Source organism: Mustela erminea, chromosome 8, assembly GCF_009829155.1.
Source record: "Mustela erminea isolate mMusErm1 chromosome 8, mMusErm1.Pri, whole genome shotgun sequence".
Lineage (NCBI taxonomy): Eukaryota > Metazoa > Chordata > Mammalia > Carnivora > Mustelidae > Mustela > Mustela erminea.
The window spans coordinates 26,083,133-26,097,696 of NC_045621.1; the positions used below are offsets into that span (position 1 = coordinate 26,083,133).

The 14,564-nt window shown below is 43.3% G+C and overlaps 1 protein-coding gene across 1 annotated transcript in view; it reads right to left on the minus strand.

Annotated features, from left to right (window-relative positions):
* Positions 1-10,342, minus strand: part of LOC116597255 (peroxisomal trans-2-enoyl-CoA reductase-like) — a 35,798-nt gene extending 25,456 nt beyond the window's left edge. Inside the window, exons 1-4 of the mRNA XM_032354728.1 lie at positions 10,111-10,342; positions 8,345-8,478; positions 7,631-7,796; positions 2,077-2,158 (exon numbers count right to left, since the gene is read on the minus strand). Coding sequence (XP_032210619.1) covers positions 2,077-2,158; positions 7,631-7,796; positions 8,345-8,478; positions 10,111-10,234 — 506 coding nt within the window. The 5' untranslated portion in view covers positions 10,235-10,342. The remainder of the gene's footprint in view (positions 1-2,076; positions 2,159-7,630; positions 7,797-8,344; positions 8,479-10,110) is intronic.
* Positions 10,343-14,564: the final 4,222 nt, after the last annotated feature.

Sequence of the window (14,564 nt, forward strand, 5' to 3'; positions counted from 1 at the left end):
CCATCAAAATCCTTGAGGAGAACACAGGCAGCAACCTCTTTGACCTCAACCGCAGCAACATCTTCCTAGGAACAACGCCAAAGGCAAGGGAAGCAAGGGCAAAAATGAACTATTGGGATTTCATCAAGATCAAAAGCTTTTGCACAGCAAAGGAAACAGTTAACAAAATCAAAAGACAACTGACAGAATGGGAGAAGATATTTGCAAATGACATATCAGATAAAGGACTAGTGTCCAGAATCTATAAAGAACTTAGCAAACTCAACACCCAAAGAACAAATAATCCAATCAAGAAATGGGCAGAGGACATGAACAGACATTTCTGCAAAGAAGACATCCAGATGGCCAACAGACACATGAAAAAGTGCTCCATATCACTCGGCATCAGGGAAATACAAATCAAAACCACAATGAGATATCACCTCACACCAGTCAGAATGGCTAAAATAAACAAGTCAGGAAATGACAGATGCTGGCGAGGATGCGGAGAAAGGGGAACCCTCCTACACTGTTGGTGGGAATGCAAGCTGGTGCAGCCACTCTGGAAAACAGCATGGAGGTTCCTCAAAATGTTGAAAATAGAACTGCCCTATGACCCAGCAATTGCACTATTGGGTATTTACCCTAAGGATACAAACGTAGTGATCCAAAGGGGCACATGCACCCGAATGTTTATAGCAGCAATGTCCACAATAGCCAAACTATGGAAAGAACCTAGATGTCCATCAACAGATGAATGGATCAAGAAGATGTGGTATATATACACAATGGAATACTATGCAGCCATCAAAAGAAATGAAATCTTGCCATTTGCGACAACATGGATGGAACTAGAGCGTATCATGCTTAGCGAAATAAGTCAAGCAGAGAAAGACAACTATCATATGATCTCCTTGATATGAGGAAGTGGTGATGCAACATGGGGGCTTAAGTGGGTAGGAGAAGAATAAATGAAACAAGATGGGATTGGGAGGGAGACAAACCATAAGTGACTTTTAATCTCACAAAACAAACTGAGGGTTGCTGGGGGGAGGGGGTTTGGGAGAAGGGGGTGGGATTATGGACATTGGGGAGGGTATGTGCTTTGGTGAGTGCTGTGAAGTGTGTAAACCTGGTGATTCACAGACCTGTACCCCTGGGGATAGAGTATTATGCCTCCATCAGAAAGGATGAATACCCAACTTTTGTAGCAACATGGACGGGACTGGAAGAGATTATGCTGAGTGAAATAAGTCAAGCAGAGAGAGTCAATTATCATATGGTTTCACTTATTTGTGGAGCATAACAAATAGCATGGAGGACATGGGGACTTAGAGTGGAGAAGGGAGTTGGGGGAAATTGGAAGGGGAGGTGAACCATGAGAGACTATGGACTCTGAAAAACAATCTGAGGGTTTTGAAGGGACGGGGGGTGGGAGGTTGGGGTACCAGGTGGTGGGTATTATAGAGGGCACGGATTGCATGGAGCACGGGGTGTGGTGCAAAAATAATGAATACTGTTATGCTGGAAAAAAAAAATTAAAAAAAAAAATAAAAAATAAAAAGAAAAAAAAAAAAAACATGTCCAACTCCATTACAGAGTAACAATTTAGCAGTACTGTCTAAAATTGAACATATTCACAGTATTCAATTCTAAATTAATCTAAATTTGTTTCATTTCCACATGTTAACAAAAAAAAATCTCTTCAGACACTGATGACCAGTTTAGTGACATCTAGATTAGGTTACTGGATAAAATAGAGGACAACCAGTTAAATTTGAATTTCAGATAAACAAGAAAATATTTTAGCATAAATATGCCCCAAGCAATATTTGGGATAGACATAATATAAAACTTAATGGGGCCTCCTGATTCTATTTTCTTGGTAAATCTGGCAAGTCTAATATGCGTAGGAACGTTTTGCAAGTACATTTTTGAAGATCAAATAAAGGGCAATGTTAAGTATTGAGATTGAAACTCATTACAGCATTCAGGATTGTGACTTATGAAATCTTCTCCACCCCACTCCCCCCATTCAGAGGACAAAACCCCAAGACATAGGAAAAAAATATGTATATATATATTAAGTATGCTTACACAAATCCTGGAAATCCGTTTCTAGTAAGGACAATAATATTGACAATAGATCCTCCGTGCTCTTTCATCCAGGACTTGTAAACTGCAGGAAACAGCCAATGACAAGCATATGAAATAGCGTCCTGACTCTCTTCTCACTCACCGTCCCACCATCTTGCTTGCTATTTAAACATTTTTAATTTCAGGGTGCCTGGGTGGTTCAGTGGGTTAAGCCTCTGCCTTTGGCTCAGCCCTGCATCAGGCTCTCTGCTCAGCAGGGAACCTACTACCCCCTCTCTCTCTGCCTGCCTCTCTGCCTACTTGTGATCTCTCTCCCTGCCAAATAAATAAATAAAATCTTAAAATATTTTTAAATTTACAATTCCTTTTTTAAAAGCCTGACTGAATATAATTTATATATCATGAAACTCATCCACTTTATGTGTACAATTTAATGATTTTTGATAAACTAGAGCCATGCAACCACTATCACAATCCAGTTTTAGAACATTCCATCACCCCCAAAAACATTGCTTTGTGCCCATCTGCAGCCAAGCCATCCCCACGCAAACCCTCATCCACTTTCCATTTATATAAATTCGTCTTTTCTGGACATTTCAGATAAATGAAATCACACTATATGCGGTCTTTTGTGTCTGGCTTCTTTTACTTAGAATAGTATCTGTAAGGTTCATCCACAGGGTAACGTGTATCAGTAGTTAATTTTTATTGCCAAATCATATTCCAGGGAACAGACAGGCCATATTTCATTTGTCTGCTCACCAGAGGATGAACATTTGAATTGTTTCCACTGGCAGGTGATGAAGAATACAAACTGTTGGGTGGACATAGGTTTTTATTTCTCTTGGGTAGATGCTTGGGAATGGAATAGCTGGGTCATATGGCAACTGTATGTTTAACTTCTTAAGGAACTGCCAAACTGTTTTCTGGTGTCACCACTATTTTACATTTCTATCAGATATGCATGAGGGTTCCAGTTTCTCCAGGCTATTATTGCCCAATTTTTTTTTATTATAACCATTCTAGTGGGTATGAAGTGATATTTCACTGAGGTTTTGATCTGATGTCCCGAATGACTAATGGTGCTGACAATCTTCTGATGTACTTATCAGCCATTCAGTTATTTTCTTTGGTAAAATATCTATTCAAATATTTTGCTCATTTTTTAGTTGGTTTGTTTTCTTAATACTGAATGATAAGAGCTCTTTCTTTGTTCTGGATACAAGTCCTTTATCAGATAAGTGATTTCCCCCAGTCTAGCTTATCTTTTCATTTTCTTAATGTTGTCTTTTGAAGTGCAAACATATTTAAGTTTGATTAAGTCAGGTTTATCAATTTTTTTACTTTATACATGGTATTCTAGATGATGTATCTCAGGACTCTGCCTAAGTCAAGGTCATAAAGATTTTGTGCTTTATTAGTTCCACAAGTTACACAATGTTACCAACTACATTTAGGTCTACGGTCCATTTTGTACTTTTGGTTAACTTTTACTTATAGTATGAGGGAAGGGTCTTCTTGCATGTGGATATCTAACTGTCCAGGACCATCTGCTGAAAAGACGATCATTTCCCCACAGAATTGCCTTTGCCCCCTTGGCAAAAATCGTAAATATAAGGGATTGATCACAACTATAAAGGTTTATTTATAGACTTTCAAATTTGTCCAAAATATCTATTCTTTTCTCCTTATGCCAGTACCACATTATCTTGAAATCAAGAAGTATAAATCCTTCAACTTTCCAGGTTTGCAAAACCAATGTTTTGGCTACTCTGAGTCCTTTGCACTTCCACATGAATTTTAGGATCTGCTTGTCATTTTCTGCAAAAGTACTAGGGACTGCATTGAACCTACATACCAATTCGGGAAGAACTACAACATTAACCGTATCAAGTCTTCCAATTCATAAATACTGAACGCTTTTCCATTTATTCTGATCATTCATTTCTCTCAGCCACGTTTTGTCGTTTGTAGATACAAGTCTTATCTTGCTTTTGTTAATTCTTTAAGTATTTTCTTTTCAATTTTGGTGTTTTTTGTAGGGGGAGAGAGTGGGAGTGGGGTTGGGGGTAGTAAGGTGGAGGGAGAAGAAGAGAGACTCTTAAGCAGGTTCTACAACCAGCGCAGACCCTACACAGGACTCGACCTCGTGAGAGCTCGTGACCTGAGCTGAAATCAAGACTCAGACCCTCAACTGACGAAGCCACCAGGTGTCCCTCATTCTTTAAGTATTTTATCCTTTTTTGAAGCCCCATTTGATATTTAGCCATCAACTCTATTCATACAAATCAAGACAACGTCAGATGTGTACCCTCAAGACTCACTTCAATAGAAATCTAATTTTTAGAATGTAAAGGCCAGAGAACAAAAAAAGACCCATTCCTATTAAGAGCTTAGACAAAAATAAGAATGGTTTCCCATCATTACTTAAAGCTTTCCAGTTGAGTTCTTCCCAACTCATACTAGATGACAGAAAAAGGAGGTAAAGCCCCCAGAAAAGAAGACATAAAATATAGTATTTTTGGACTCTAAAATAATTCTTTCATATTATTTTGAAATTGTTGAAACTGGGCTATGTTTTACAGTTGGTGGCTTCTTAGGATACAAATAATGCTGTTTCTACTTTCTTGTAGTGTATAAAATGATGGTGCATTTCACCAAAGATACATTGAGTGTATCTTTCACTCAATGAAATACATTATTTCTTTTTAGACAACACAATTGTGTAACTAAAACACCTGAAAGACTAATTTCAAAAACTGTTAGATAAACTACAAATTGCTAGGTAAAGTACAAGATGAACTTGAAAAAGTAGTTCTTCCATAAACCACCAATAATTCAGCTGAAAATAACTGGGAAAGGAGCCCATTCAAAAAGCAGGCGTCGGAGTGCCACGGTGGCTCAGTCAGTTAAGCATCTGCTTTCAGCTCAGGTCACAATCCCAGGATCCTGGGATCAAGCCCTGCATCAGGCGCCCTGCTCATAGGGGAGTCTGCTTCTCCCTCCCCTTCTTTCTCTCCCTCTGCTCATGCTCTTTCTGTCGCTCTCAAATAAATAAATAAAATATTTTTAAAGATCTTAAAAAAAAAAAAAAAGATCTTAAAAAAGAAAAATCCTTAGGAGTCATCCAAAATATCGAGGTATAACCTTAGTAAAAAATATGAAAGGGGCTCCTGGGTGGCCTAGTCAGTTAAGCGTCTGACTTTTGATTTGGATTCAGGGTCATGAGTTCAAGCCCTGTGTTGGGCTCCATGCCCAGCATGAAGCCTACTTTAAAAAGATTTACATGACGAAAACCACAGACCTTTGCCAAAAAATATAAAATAAGAATCCATTAATAGAAAGATGCGCCATGGTGCAGAGATAATATTTCAACACATTGTCAAATTATTGACAGGTTGAACACCATTCCAGTCAAATTCCCCACCAGGAGTTTAGAGGAAAAAACCTGAATATAAAACTCATCTGAAAGAATAAAAGGGGGGCACCTGGGTGGCTCAGTTGGTTAAGCGTCTCCCTTCAACTCAGGTTATGATCCCAGGGTCCTAGGAATAAGCTCCGCATCAGGTTCCCTGCTCAGTGGGGAGCCTGCTCCTCCCTCTGCTTGTGCTCCCCCTGCTTGTGCTCTCTTGCTCTCTGTCAAAAAATAAAATCTTGGGCGCCTGGGTGGCTCAGTGGGTTGAGCCGCGGCCTTCGGCTCAGGTCATGATCTCAGGGTCCTGGGATCGAGTTCCTCATCGGGCTCTCTGCTCAGCAGGGAGCCTGCTTCCCTCTCTCTCTCTGCCTGCCTCTCTGCCTGCCTCTCTGTCTACTGTGATCTCTCTCTGTCAAATAAATAAATAAAATCTTTTTAAAAATAAATAAATAAATAAATGAAATAAAATCTTAAAAAAAAGATGATAAATACAAATAAAATAAAAATGAAACATAATAAATATAATAAAATAAATAGAAATATATTTTATATATTTATATAACTATATAAAAATACAAAAAATAAATATAAAATAAAGATAAAAGATAATAAAATCTTTAAAAAAAAATAAAAAAGCTCCCTCTTCTTGTGCTCCCCCTGCTTGTGCTCTCTTGCTTTCTGTCAAAAAAATAAAATCTTTAAAAAAAAAAAAGAAAGAGGTCATGAATAGCCCGAAAAGTTTGGAAATGAAAATAAATAAATATGTGCTATATCAAATATCTAAAAAAAAAACTATGAAAAAATAAAAAGATATAAATTTATTTCAATTACCCTACACAGACTTTCTGCTTTTGCTTAAATGCTTTTGCTCTATGTTAGAACTCTGAAATCAAAAGCACCTGGGGGGCTCATCATTAAGTGTCTGCCTTTGGCTCAGGTCATGATCCCAGGGTCCTGAGATCCAGCCCCACATCAGGCTCCCTGCTCAGTGGGAAGTGGGCTTCTCCTTCTCCCATTCCCCGTGCTTGTGTTCCCTCTCTCTGTGTGTCTTTCTCTGTCAAATAAATAAATAAATAAAGTCTTAAAGAAAAAAGAACTCTGAAATCATCTTTGTGTTTTTCCCCTGACACTTCCAGAGCTGTCATGGGAATATTTCTTTAAGAAATGTGAGGTAGTCTCAGATGCCAATCACAAGTCCAGCTTGTGCTTCCGACCAAGGGGCTATAAATCAGAGGTTCCCATGAAACAGCCAGCCACAACAAATGTAAAGCTTTATACTACTAGTTAGATGAAGTTGAAAGCTGGAAATGTCTGCAAGATTTTGACATAGAGATGTTAAGAATATAAAGCCTAATCCATATTAGGGTGAAGACACTTTGGGTTGGAATTCTACCTGTTCTGTGGTTTTCATCATGAAAATGTCTTCGATTGTTTTTCAATAAACCCTTGAATTACTCAATGTCAGGGGTTGAATATCATCACCTATGAAATATAACTTTTCAATCCAAAGATCTCCATGCATGCTAATTAGTTGTTATTCAGAAAGGATGTGGACTCCGGCATTTTCCCTGGAGATCTGACAAGTTACAAGAGATTAAACAGATTCATTTCTTTAAAACTAAGTGTGAGAGGTTGTTCTTTTTTTTTTTTTCCAGGAACAACTTCGTAGCTATATCTTTGTACAGATTCTTAATAATTTTCTCATGATAAATTCCTAGAAATAAAATTGTAAGATCAAACCAAACCCATATTTTACAAATATTGCCAAATGACTATCCAGAAAAGCAGCAATTTACATTTCTGTATCGTATGCAAGCAAATCAGGGCAGTCAGTACTGCAGACATGGAGTTTCTGAGTCCCCAACAATTCTCTTGGAAGATTCCCTATGATCTAGGGGCACCTAGGTGGCTCAGTGGGTTAACCCTCTGCCTTCGGCTTAGGTCATGATCTCAGGGTCCCAGGACTGAGTCTGGTATTGGGCTCCCTGCTCAGGGTAGCCTGCTTCTACATTTCTACTCCCCCTGCTTATGTGTGTGCTCTCTCTCTGATAAATAAGTAAAATCTTTAAAGAAAAAAAAAGATTCTCTACGACTTTAAATAAAGACACCTTGCCTTTTTGGGTTATTGGTCATACTCACCTGCTTTGCACATGTAGAAGGTGCCCGTCAGGTTGGTCTCAATCACAGCATGCCATCCCTTTGCACTGATGTGTTCTGTAGGAGACGTGAACTGGCCTCCTCCATTGTTTACCAAAAAATTGATCTTACCGTAAACATCTAAGGTGGATCTGACCAAATTCTCCACCTAAAGAAAAATGTTCAAAGTAAACTGGTTAACAACTTCACTTGCTAGCTGGACTGATAGCTTACTCTGGGAGAAGAACTTGCAGTCTGTCGCAGTAAAATGTATCACTACCAGTTGCCGAAATCCAGTTAAAATTAACATTAAGAAATCACTTAAAGGGGGCACCTGTCTGGCTCAGTTGGTACAGCATGTGACTCTTGATCTTGGGGTTGTGAGTTTGAGCCCCACGGCGGGTGCAGAAATGACTGATCACTTAAAAGTAAGATCTTAAAAAATATATAAAGAAATGACTTAAAGGGCAAAAAGCACAAAAAGTAATCTCGCTGAGCCCACATCCTTGCTTAGCTTCCTTAAAGATTGTTTCCTTCCGCTCTTCCCCCACGCGGTAATACTCAATATATCATTAGCGAAAGAATCTCTTTTACAGCCTCTGCTTCTAGTTAAACTCCTCTAAGATCTCTACCACAGGAACATCTGAAGCACTAGTTTTAGGAACCGCTACTGTAAATAAAATGAATGAATAAAGGCTATAGACATATTTACATTACCTCCTCTTCATTGCGGATGTTGCATTTTATGGGAGTGACCTGAGCCTGGTTGTTGGGGGGCAGACTGGCCTTCAGTTCCGTTGCAACAGATTTTAATCTATCAAAGTTACGAGATGCAATGACCACATTACACCCTGAAAAGAAAACAGTCAAGAAATAGTAAATATGTTTTCATTGATGAATATGCTTTCACTGGTTGTCTAAATTAAGAAAAAAAAAAAAAGTCCAGAAGTTCTTTTATGTGTACCCATTAAAAAATGGTGAATCAGGGGGTGCCTGGGTGGCTCAGTGGGTTAAAGCCTCTGCCTTCAGCTCAGGTCATGATCTCAGGGTCCTGGGATCCAGCCCCGCATGGGGCTCTCTGCTCGGTGGGTAGAGCCTGCTTCCCCCTCTCTCTATCTGCCTGCCTCTCTTCCTACTTGTGATCTCTCAAATAAATAAATAAAATCTTTAAAAAAAAATTGGTGAATCAGGACTTCTGCCTCTGGTTAAGATCGAACATCAATAATAGAATTTATCCTCCAGACCAATGGAACAAAAAGCTGGGCAAAGTATAATGCAGAACGGCTTTCAGGCACAGGACATGGGGTAGCATGGCACAGTGATCTATCTCAGAGAGTGGAAACAAACAATGTGAGCCCTATGATCGTTCCAGCTTGCTACCTGGAGAGAGTTTCCCAGGTGCAGCCCAGGGAGGAGGAAGAGGAACCATTCAGATTCCAGGACGAGATGAAGTTGGGAGTCAAGGGAGGCCAAGAAGGCACTGGAAATAGTGTTTCCAACAGGCAAAACCTCATTTAAAAAGCCAATGGGTAAGATACTGAGAAGGATATGGCCTGAGTGGTATAGCAAAATGACCCTAGATTAACTAGATTAAAGGCTATCCAGGTCAATAGTTAATATATAACAAGTCTCTCTCAAAGTATTAAGCTGTTTCCCAAGAACCTAACAACAGAAGTAACAACTTCTGGGATGCAGTTAACACAGAACAAAGCTCAAGAATATTTATTTGTTTGTTTGTTTTTTCTTTAAAAAGATTTTATTTATTTATTTGACAGATCACAAGTAGGCAGACAGGCAGAGAAAGAGAGAGAGAGAAGCTGAGCAGACAACCCGATGCGGAAGTGGATCCCAGAATCCTGGGATCATGACCTGAGCTAAGGCAGAGACTTTAACCCACGGAGCCACCCAGGCGCCCCAGAGCTCAGGAATATTTAAATGAATATAAAAATAACCAGCATCCAACAAGGTAAAATTAAAATGTTCAGCAGTAATGCAAAGAAGCAGGTAAGTCCAACTCATAATGAGGAGAAAAGTAAGTTAATAAAAACAAAAACAGAAATGGCAATGACGTTATCATTAAATAAACCAGTGATAAAGAGAAAAATATGAAAAGTCTTCCCGCGTTTCCTCATTCGGTTCATAGGACGGGTTCATTTTAAACACATCTATAAAGAATTCCAGAGCACGTTTCCACAGGTCTCCTTGTTCCCCACCTCGAGCATGTTATCTGTGATTCTAACTGTTCCCTTTAGTGCACAAATAGTGGTTTCATCCTTCAAGGCTTCTGCAGCATTTCTTAGAGACTCTTCCCTTTCCCCCGGCGGTTTCAATGTCTCCTACAGGTACAGCCTCTTGGCTTGGCCAGTTCATGTCTCCCAGCCCGCCCGCCTACCTCCTGGCTCCTGAAACCCCCTGAGGCCAGTGTGTGTCTCTGCCAACCTCTTGATCTTAGGTAGCCTGACCCAGAGGGCCCGCTCGCGTACCCAGGTGCAGCAGCTCCGTGGCGATGGCCTTTCCGATACCCGTGGCCCCTCCGGTGACGATGGCCAGTTGGTGCTGCAGCAGGCCCGGCGTCAAGCAGCTCCTGCACTCGTCCCAAACGGCCATATCGGCGGGGAGTCCGAATCCCGAGAGCGCTAAGATCTCCGTCCCCTCGGTCTAGGAAGGGCGACCGTATAGGCATCCTGCCCACGTGACCGCGCGGGCCCCGCCCCGCCGCTCCGCCCCCGGCGCCCGCGCAACCACGCCCCGCAAGCCGCTGCAGGTCCCTATCCTCCCAGCGGACCGCTGCTCCCTGGCGGCGCTGCCCGACTGGGTCTGGGCAAAGTCTGCCAGACTTTGTCCGCGGCATGTGTAGGTGAGATCCCTTGTTCCTTGGTATTGGGTTTTTGTTTTTAAATTTCGGTGCCATCGTGGGGACGGGAGGAAGGGAAGCAGACAAAAAGCGGGCGCGTGCTCCATTTCCAAAAATCCTCGGTGCTCTAGGTCTCCTGGTTAATTAAGATAGAATTCTCCAGGGCACCTGGGGAAGGAGAGGCTGCAGGCTCTGGCTCCAGTTGCTGTGTGCCTCTGGCTGGGAAGGAAAGGGGCAGGCTTAGCTGCGGGGGAAGAAATCTGGCCTCCAGATCCTTTCCCCCTCTGGAAGGGACGCTGAGCGCTGAGTTGGGGGTGGGGGTGGGGAGTGGGATGCCCTTGTAGTTATCCACAGAACCAAGACAATAAAGGATCTTAAAAAGAAACTCGAGCCCACCGCCACCTCATCTCCCTTTCCCCGCCCAGGAATGAAGGGGAGATGCAACCTTTACCCCATTCGAGATCTAATCCATTTCAGCCAGGCTGCAGAACTGACGAATCCACGGGTGTGTGCTTCCTGCAAGGACGCTGATGTAGGTGTGTGAGATCCTAGCATCGGGTTCATTCCTCAAGCAGGGAAGCAAGCATTCGGAGGATGGGGGGAGGGGCGTGCCATTTCTCATCCTCAGTTTGACGTCCAGTGGCCCAGGGTTATTATTCAGATTCTCCTCTGCATTGTTCATCTAGCTTCCCGCTGTCCCCCCACCAGAGAGAGCTTATGCATGGACTGTCCTACTGAGACTTGGCCTAAGAATTTGGCAGATCTAGGGAATGTGTGTGGTGCTGTGGTCTTAACAATTCAGGGAACACGCTATTTCTGTCTACTATCAGAGTACTGTATTTTCACCTACAAGGCATTAAAACGATGTAAAAGCAAACAAAGGCCATCCTTTTGTTGGGCCCACCCCCCAGGTAGTTATTCAAAAAAGCAGATTAGAAATAGGTCTTGTTAAAAGTGGAATCATGGGGGGGAGGGGTGTCAGGGGAAGTAGTGGGGTGATGGACATTGGGGAGGGTATGTGCTATGGTGAGCGCTGTGAAGTGTATAAACCTGGCGATTCACAGATCTGTACCGGGGTAAATAATACATTATATGTTAATAAAAAATAAAAATTTAATTAAGAAAAAAAGAGTGAAATCTTGCCATTTGCAATGACATGGATGGAACTAGAGGGTATTATGCTGAGCACAATAAGTCAATCAGAGAAAGACAAAGACCATATGATTTCACTCATACAAGGAATTTAAGAAACGAAACAAGAATATAGGGGAAGGGAAGGAAAAATAAAGCAAGACGAAATCAGAGAGGGTGACAAACCATAAGAGACTCTTAACCATAGGAAACAAACTGAGGGTCACTGGAGGGGAGGTGGGTGGGAGGGGGTAACTGGGTGATGGACATTAAGAAGGACACTTGATAGAATGAGCACGAGGTATTGTTTGCAACTGATTAATCCCTTAACTCTACCTCTGAGTCTAATAACACTCTATATGAATTTAAATTGAATTTAAACTAAAAAAAAATTAAAAAAAAAAAAAAAGGATGATGAGCCAATGAAAGAGGACACAGATGAGGCCTCAGTGCCCTGGCGGCACATGTCAAATTCATTCACTCATCCCCTCAATTGTTGATTCCACAAACGTGAAATGGATGCCTGCTGTTTACTGCGCGCCAGGCTGGGTGTTTTGGGGACCTGAAAAAAACAGGGCATTGTCCCGTTCTTAGTGTGACCAGAGTGCAATGAGATAAATGAAATTAAATTTTTTAAGTATAAACAGAACATCGTAGAACAAGAGAATGAGTGACAACCTGTGTGATGGGAAGGAAGCTCAAGAAAAGTTTTGTGGATGGGGCGCCTGGGTGGCTCAGTGGGTTAAAGCCTCTGCCTTCAGCTCAGGTCATGATCCCAGAGACCTGGGATCTAGCCCTGCATCTGGCTCTCTGCTCAGCAGGGAGCCTGCTTCCCTTCCTCTCTCTGCCTACCTCTCTGCCTACTAGTGATCTCTCTGTGCCAAATAAATAAATAAAGTATAAAAATAAAAAATAAAAATAAAAAAAAAAAAGAAAGGTTTTGTGGAGGCGACCTCTAACCCAGACCCGAGGAATGTACCACCGGGCGCCAGGAGGAGAAGCCGGGGAAAGGTATTCCCCGGACAGAGGGAATGACGGGGGCAGCGCACGGAGGCCTGAAGCAAGCACAGGCCTGGGGGATTCCAAGCCTCCCCATATATCTACACCACACAGTGCTGGCACAGAGGGAAACAGAAGCGTGGGAAGAAGAAAAGGTCACTCAGGGTCAGACTGATGACCGTGCCGGACTTTGGACTTTATTGTGTGAACTGTGAAAAGTTAAGGGGATTTTGAGCCTTGCCAGGTCTGGGTTTTAGAAACAATTCAGGGGGAGGAAGGACCAAAGACATGGCCTAGGAGGCCATCCCGGGTGTTCATGATGATCTCTGAGGTCCTCTGTCAGGGGCCAGGGGCAGGTGTGGGGCAGACAGACACAGAAGCCCTCGAACCAGCCACAACCACAAGGCCGCTCGATTTAAATGTCATTTGTTAGAGTTCCAACGCAGGTTGCTTTGCGGCACAGGAAAGTGGAGTTCTGCTAATAAATACATATTTCACCATACATGTCTGAAATACTGGTTGGGAGAGCACGAGCAAGGGTGTGGATACGGAAACAGGACAGGAGGGGACATGTGAGGACACACTCTAGGATCTTGAGAGGTTAGAGCCCGTGGCGGGCAGAGTCCTAGCTGATGTGGGAGACAGAGGCCTTCAACTGGCCCCATGCAGAGGAGGCCAGGGTTGACCTTGAGCCTATGGGACGTTCACAGGGAGGTGAATCTGGCTTGGGAACAAGGACGGGGCTGGCCATCTAGACTAGGGAGAAATGCCCATGTACTTCCATCCCCTGGAAGACGCAGCATCGGAGGACCGGCCTGGGCCTGGGGAGTAAGGAAAGGCTTTGGGGGAAACAACTAGACTTAAGCAGCAGGAATGGAAGGGCCACTGGAGAGAGAAGGTGAGTCCCAAGGAAGACAGACGGTGACGCCGAGAGGAACTCCAAAGGGCAGGCAGACACTGGAAAGGCGTCCACGATGTGAGAAGTGCTGCCTCTGATGGCTTTCTGCCTAAGCAGATTTTACAGTCGTTGATAAAGCCCCGCTGCCTTACACAGAGCTTCGCCTGGGGGCTCCCATGTCCCATCCCTCCTGCCACACAGTTGTCTGAGGTCAGGAGGGTAGGTAACACTACCCCGTTTGCAGACGCAGACCAGACTCAGACCAGACTTTGGCATTGCTTGACCGTCTGCCCAGGACTGACCGCCAGCTGACAGTCCTCCCAGCATGAGGACCCACCTCCCCAGTGGGGTGGCTCCAAGCAGCCACGTGTCACAGGCTGGACATCCAAACGCGGTGATAGGGACACACCCACAAATGGAGTGGCTCAGCTAACCAGTGCACGTGTGCAGTGTTCCCCTCTAAACTGGCAAATTCACCCAGGGCGGCTCCTCCGGCTCATGGCGGCCGCCGCCCTGGCTCCCGATGCCACTGGACATTTCCCTCCGGGGCCGTGAGACTCTAGTACTTTCCTGAACCCACTCTTCAGCTTGTCCCCGAATCTGTTCCACTTGTGTCAGTCTGGACTTTGCAACAGGCTGGGAAGTCCCTCCAGGGAGGGACTGTACTCTGCACTTCTTAATATCCCACATGGCCTGGCAGGAGCAGGCACAGAGGAGGTGTTTTCAGAGTATGTGACGAGTGTCTGTCGCAAAGTGAGCTGTTAAGGAAATGTCAGCTACAACCCCCCATTTAAGACTCCCCCAAAGCAGGAGGTTGAGAAATTCGCCAGTACCCACCTGCGTTATCCGTGATCAAGCACATGGGACCACGAGTAATCTAGCCCACTTTCTGCTCGCAACCCACAATCCCTTTACATGTTCTGAGAAGATTACAGCAGGTGCCTCCCCGGCTAGTCCCCTTCCTCTCAAAGCCCATCTCTCTCTCTCCCTCTTTATCTGTCCCTCTCTCTTTCACCCAACACACACACACACGTACACACACAGGAACACGCATG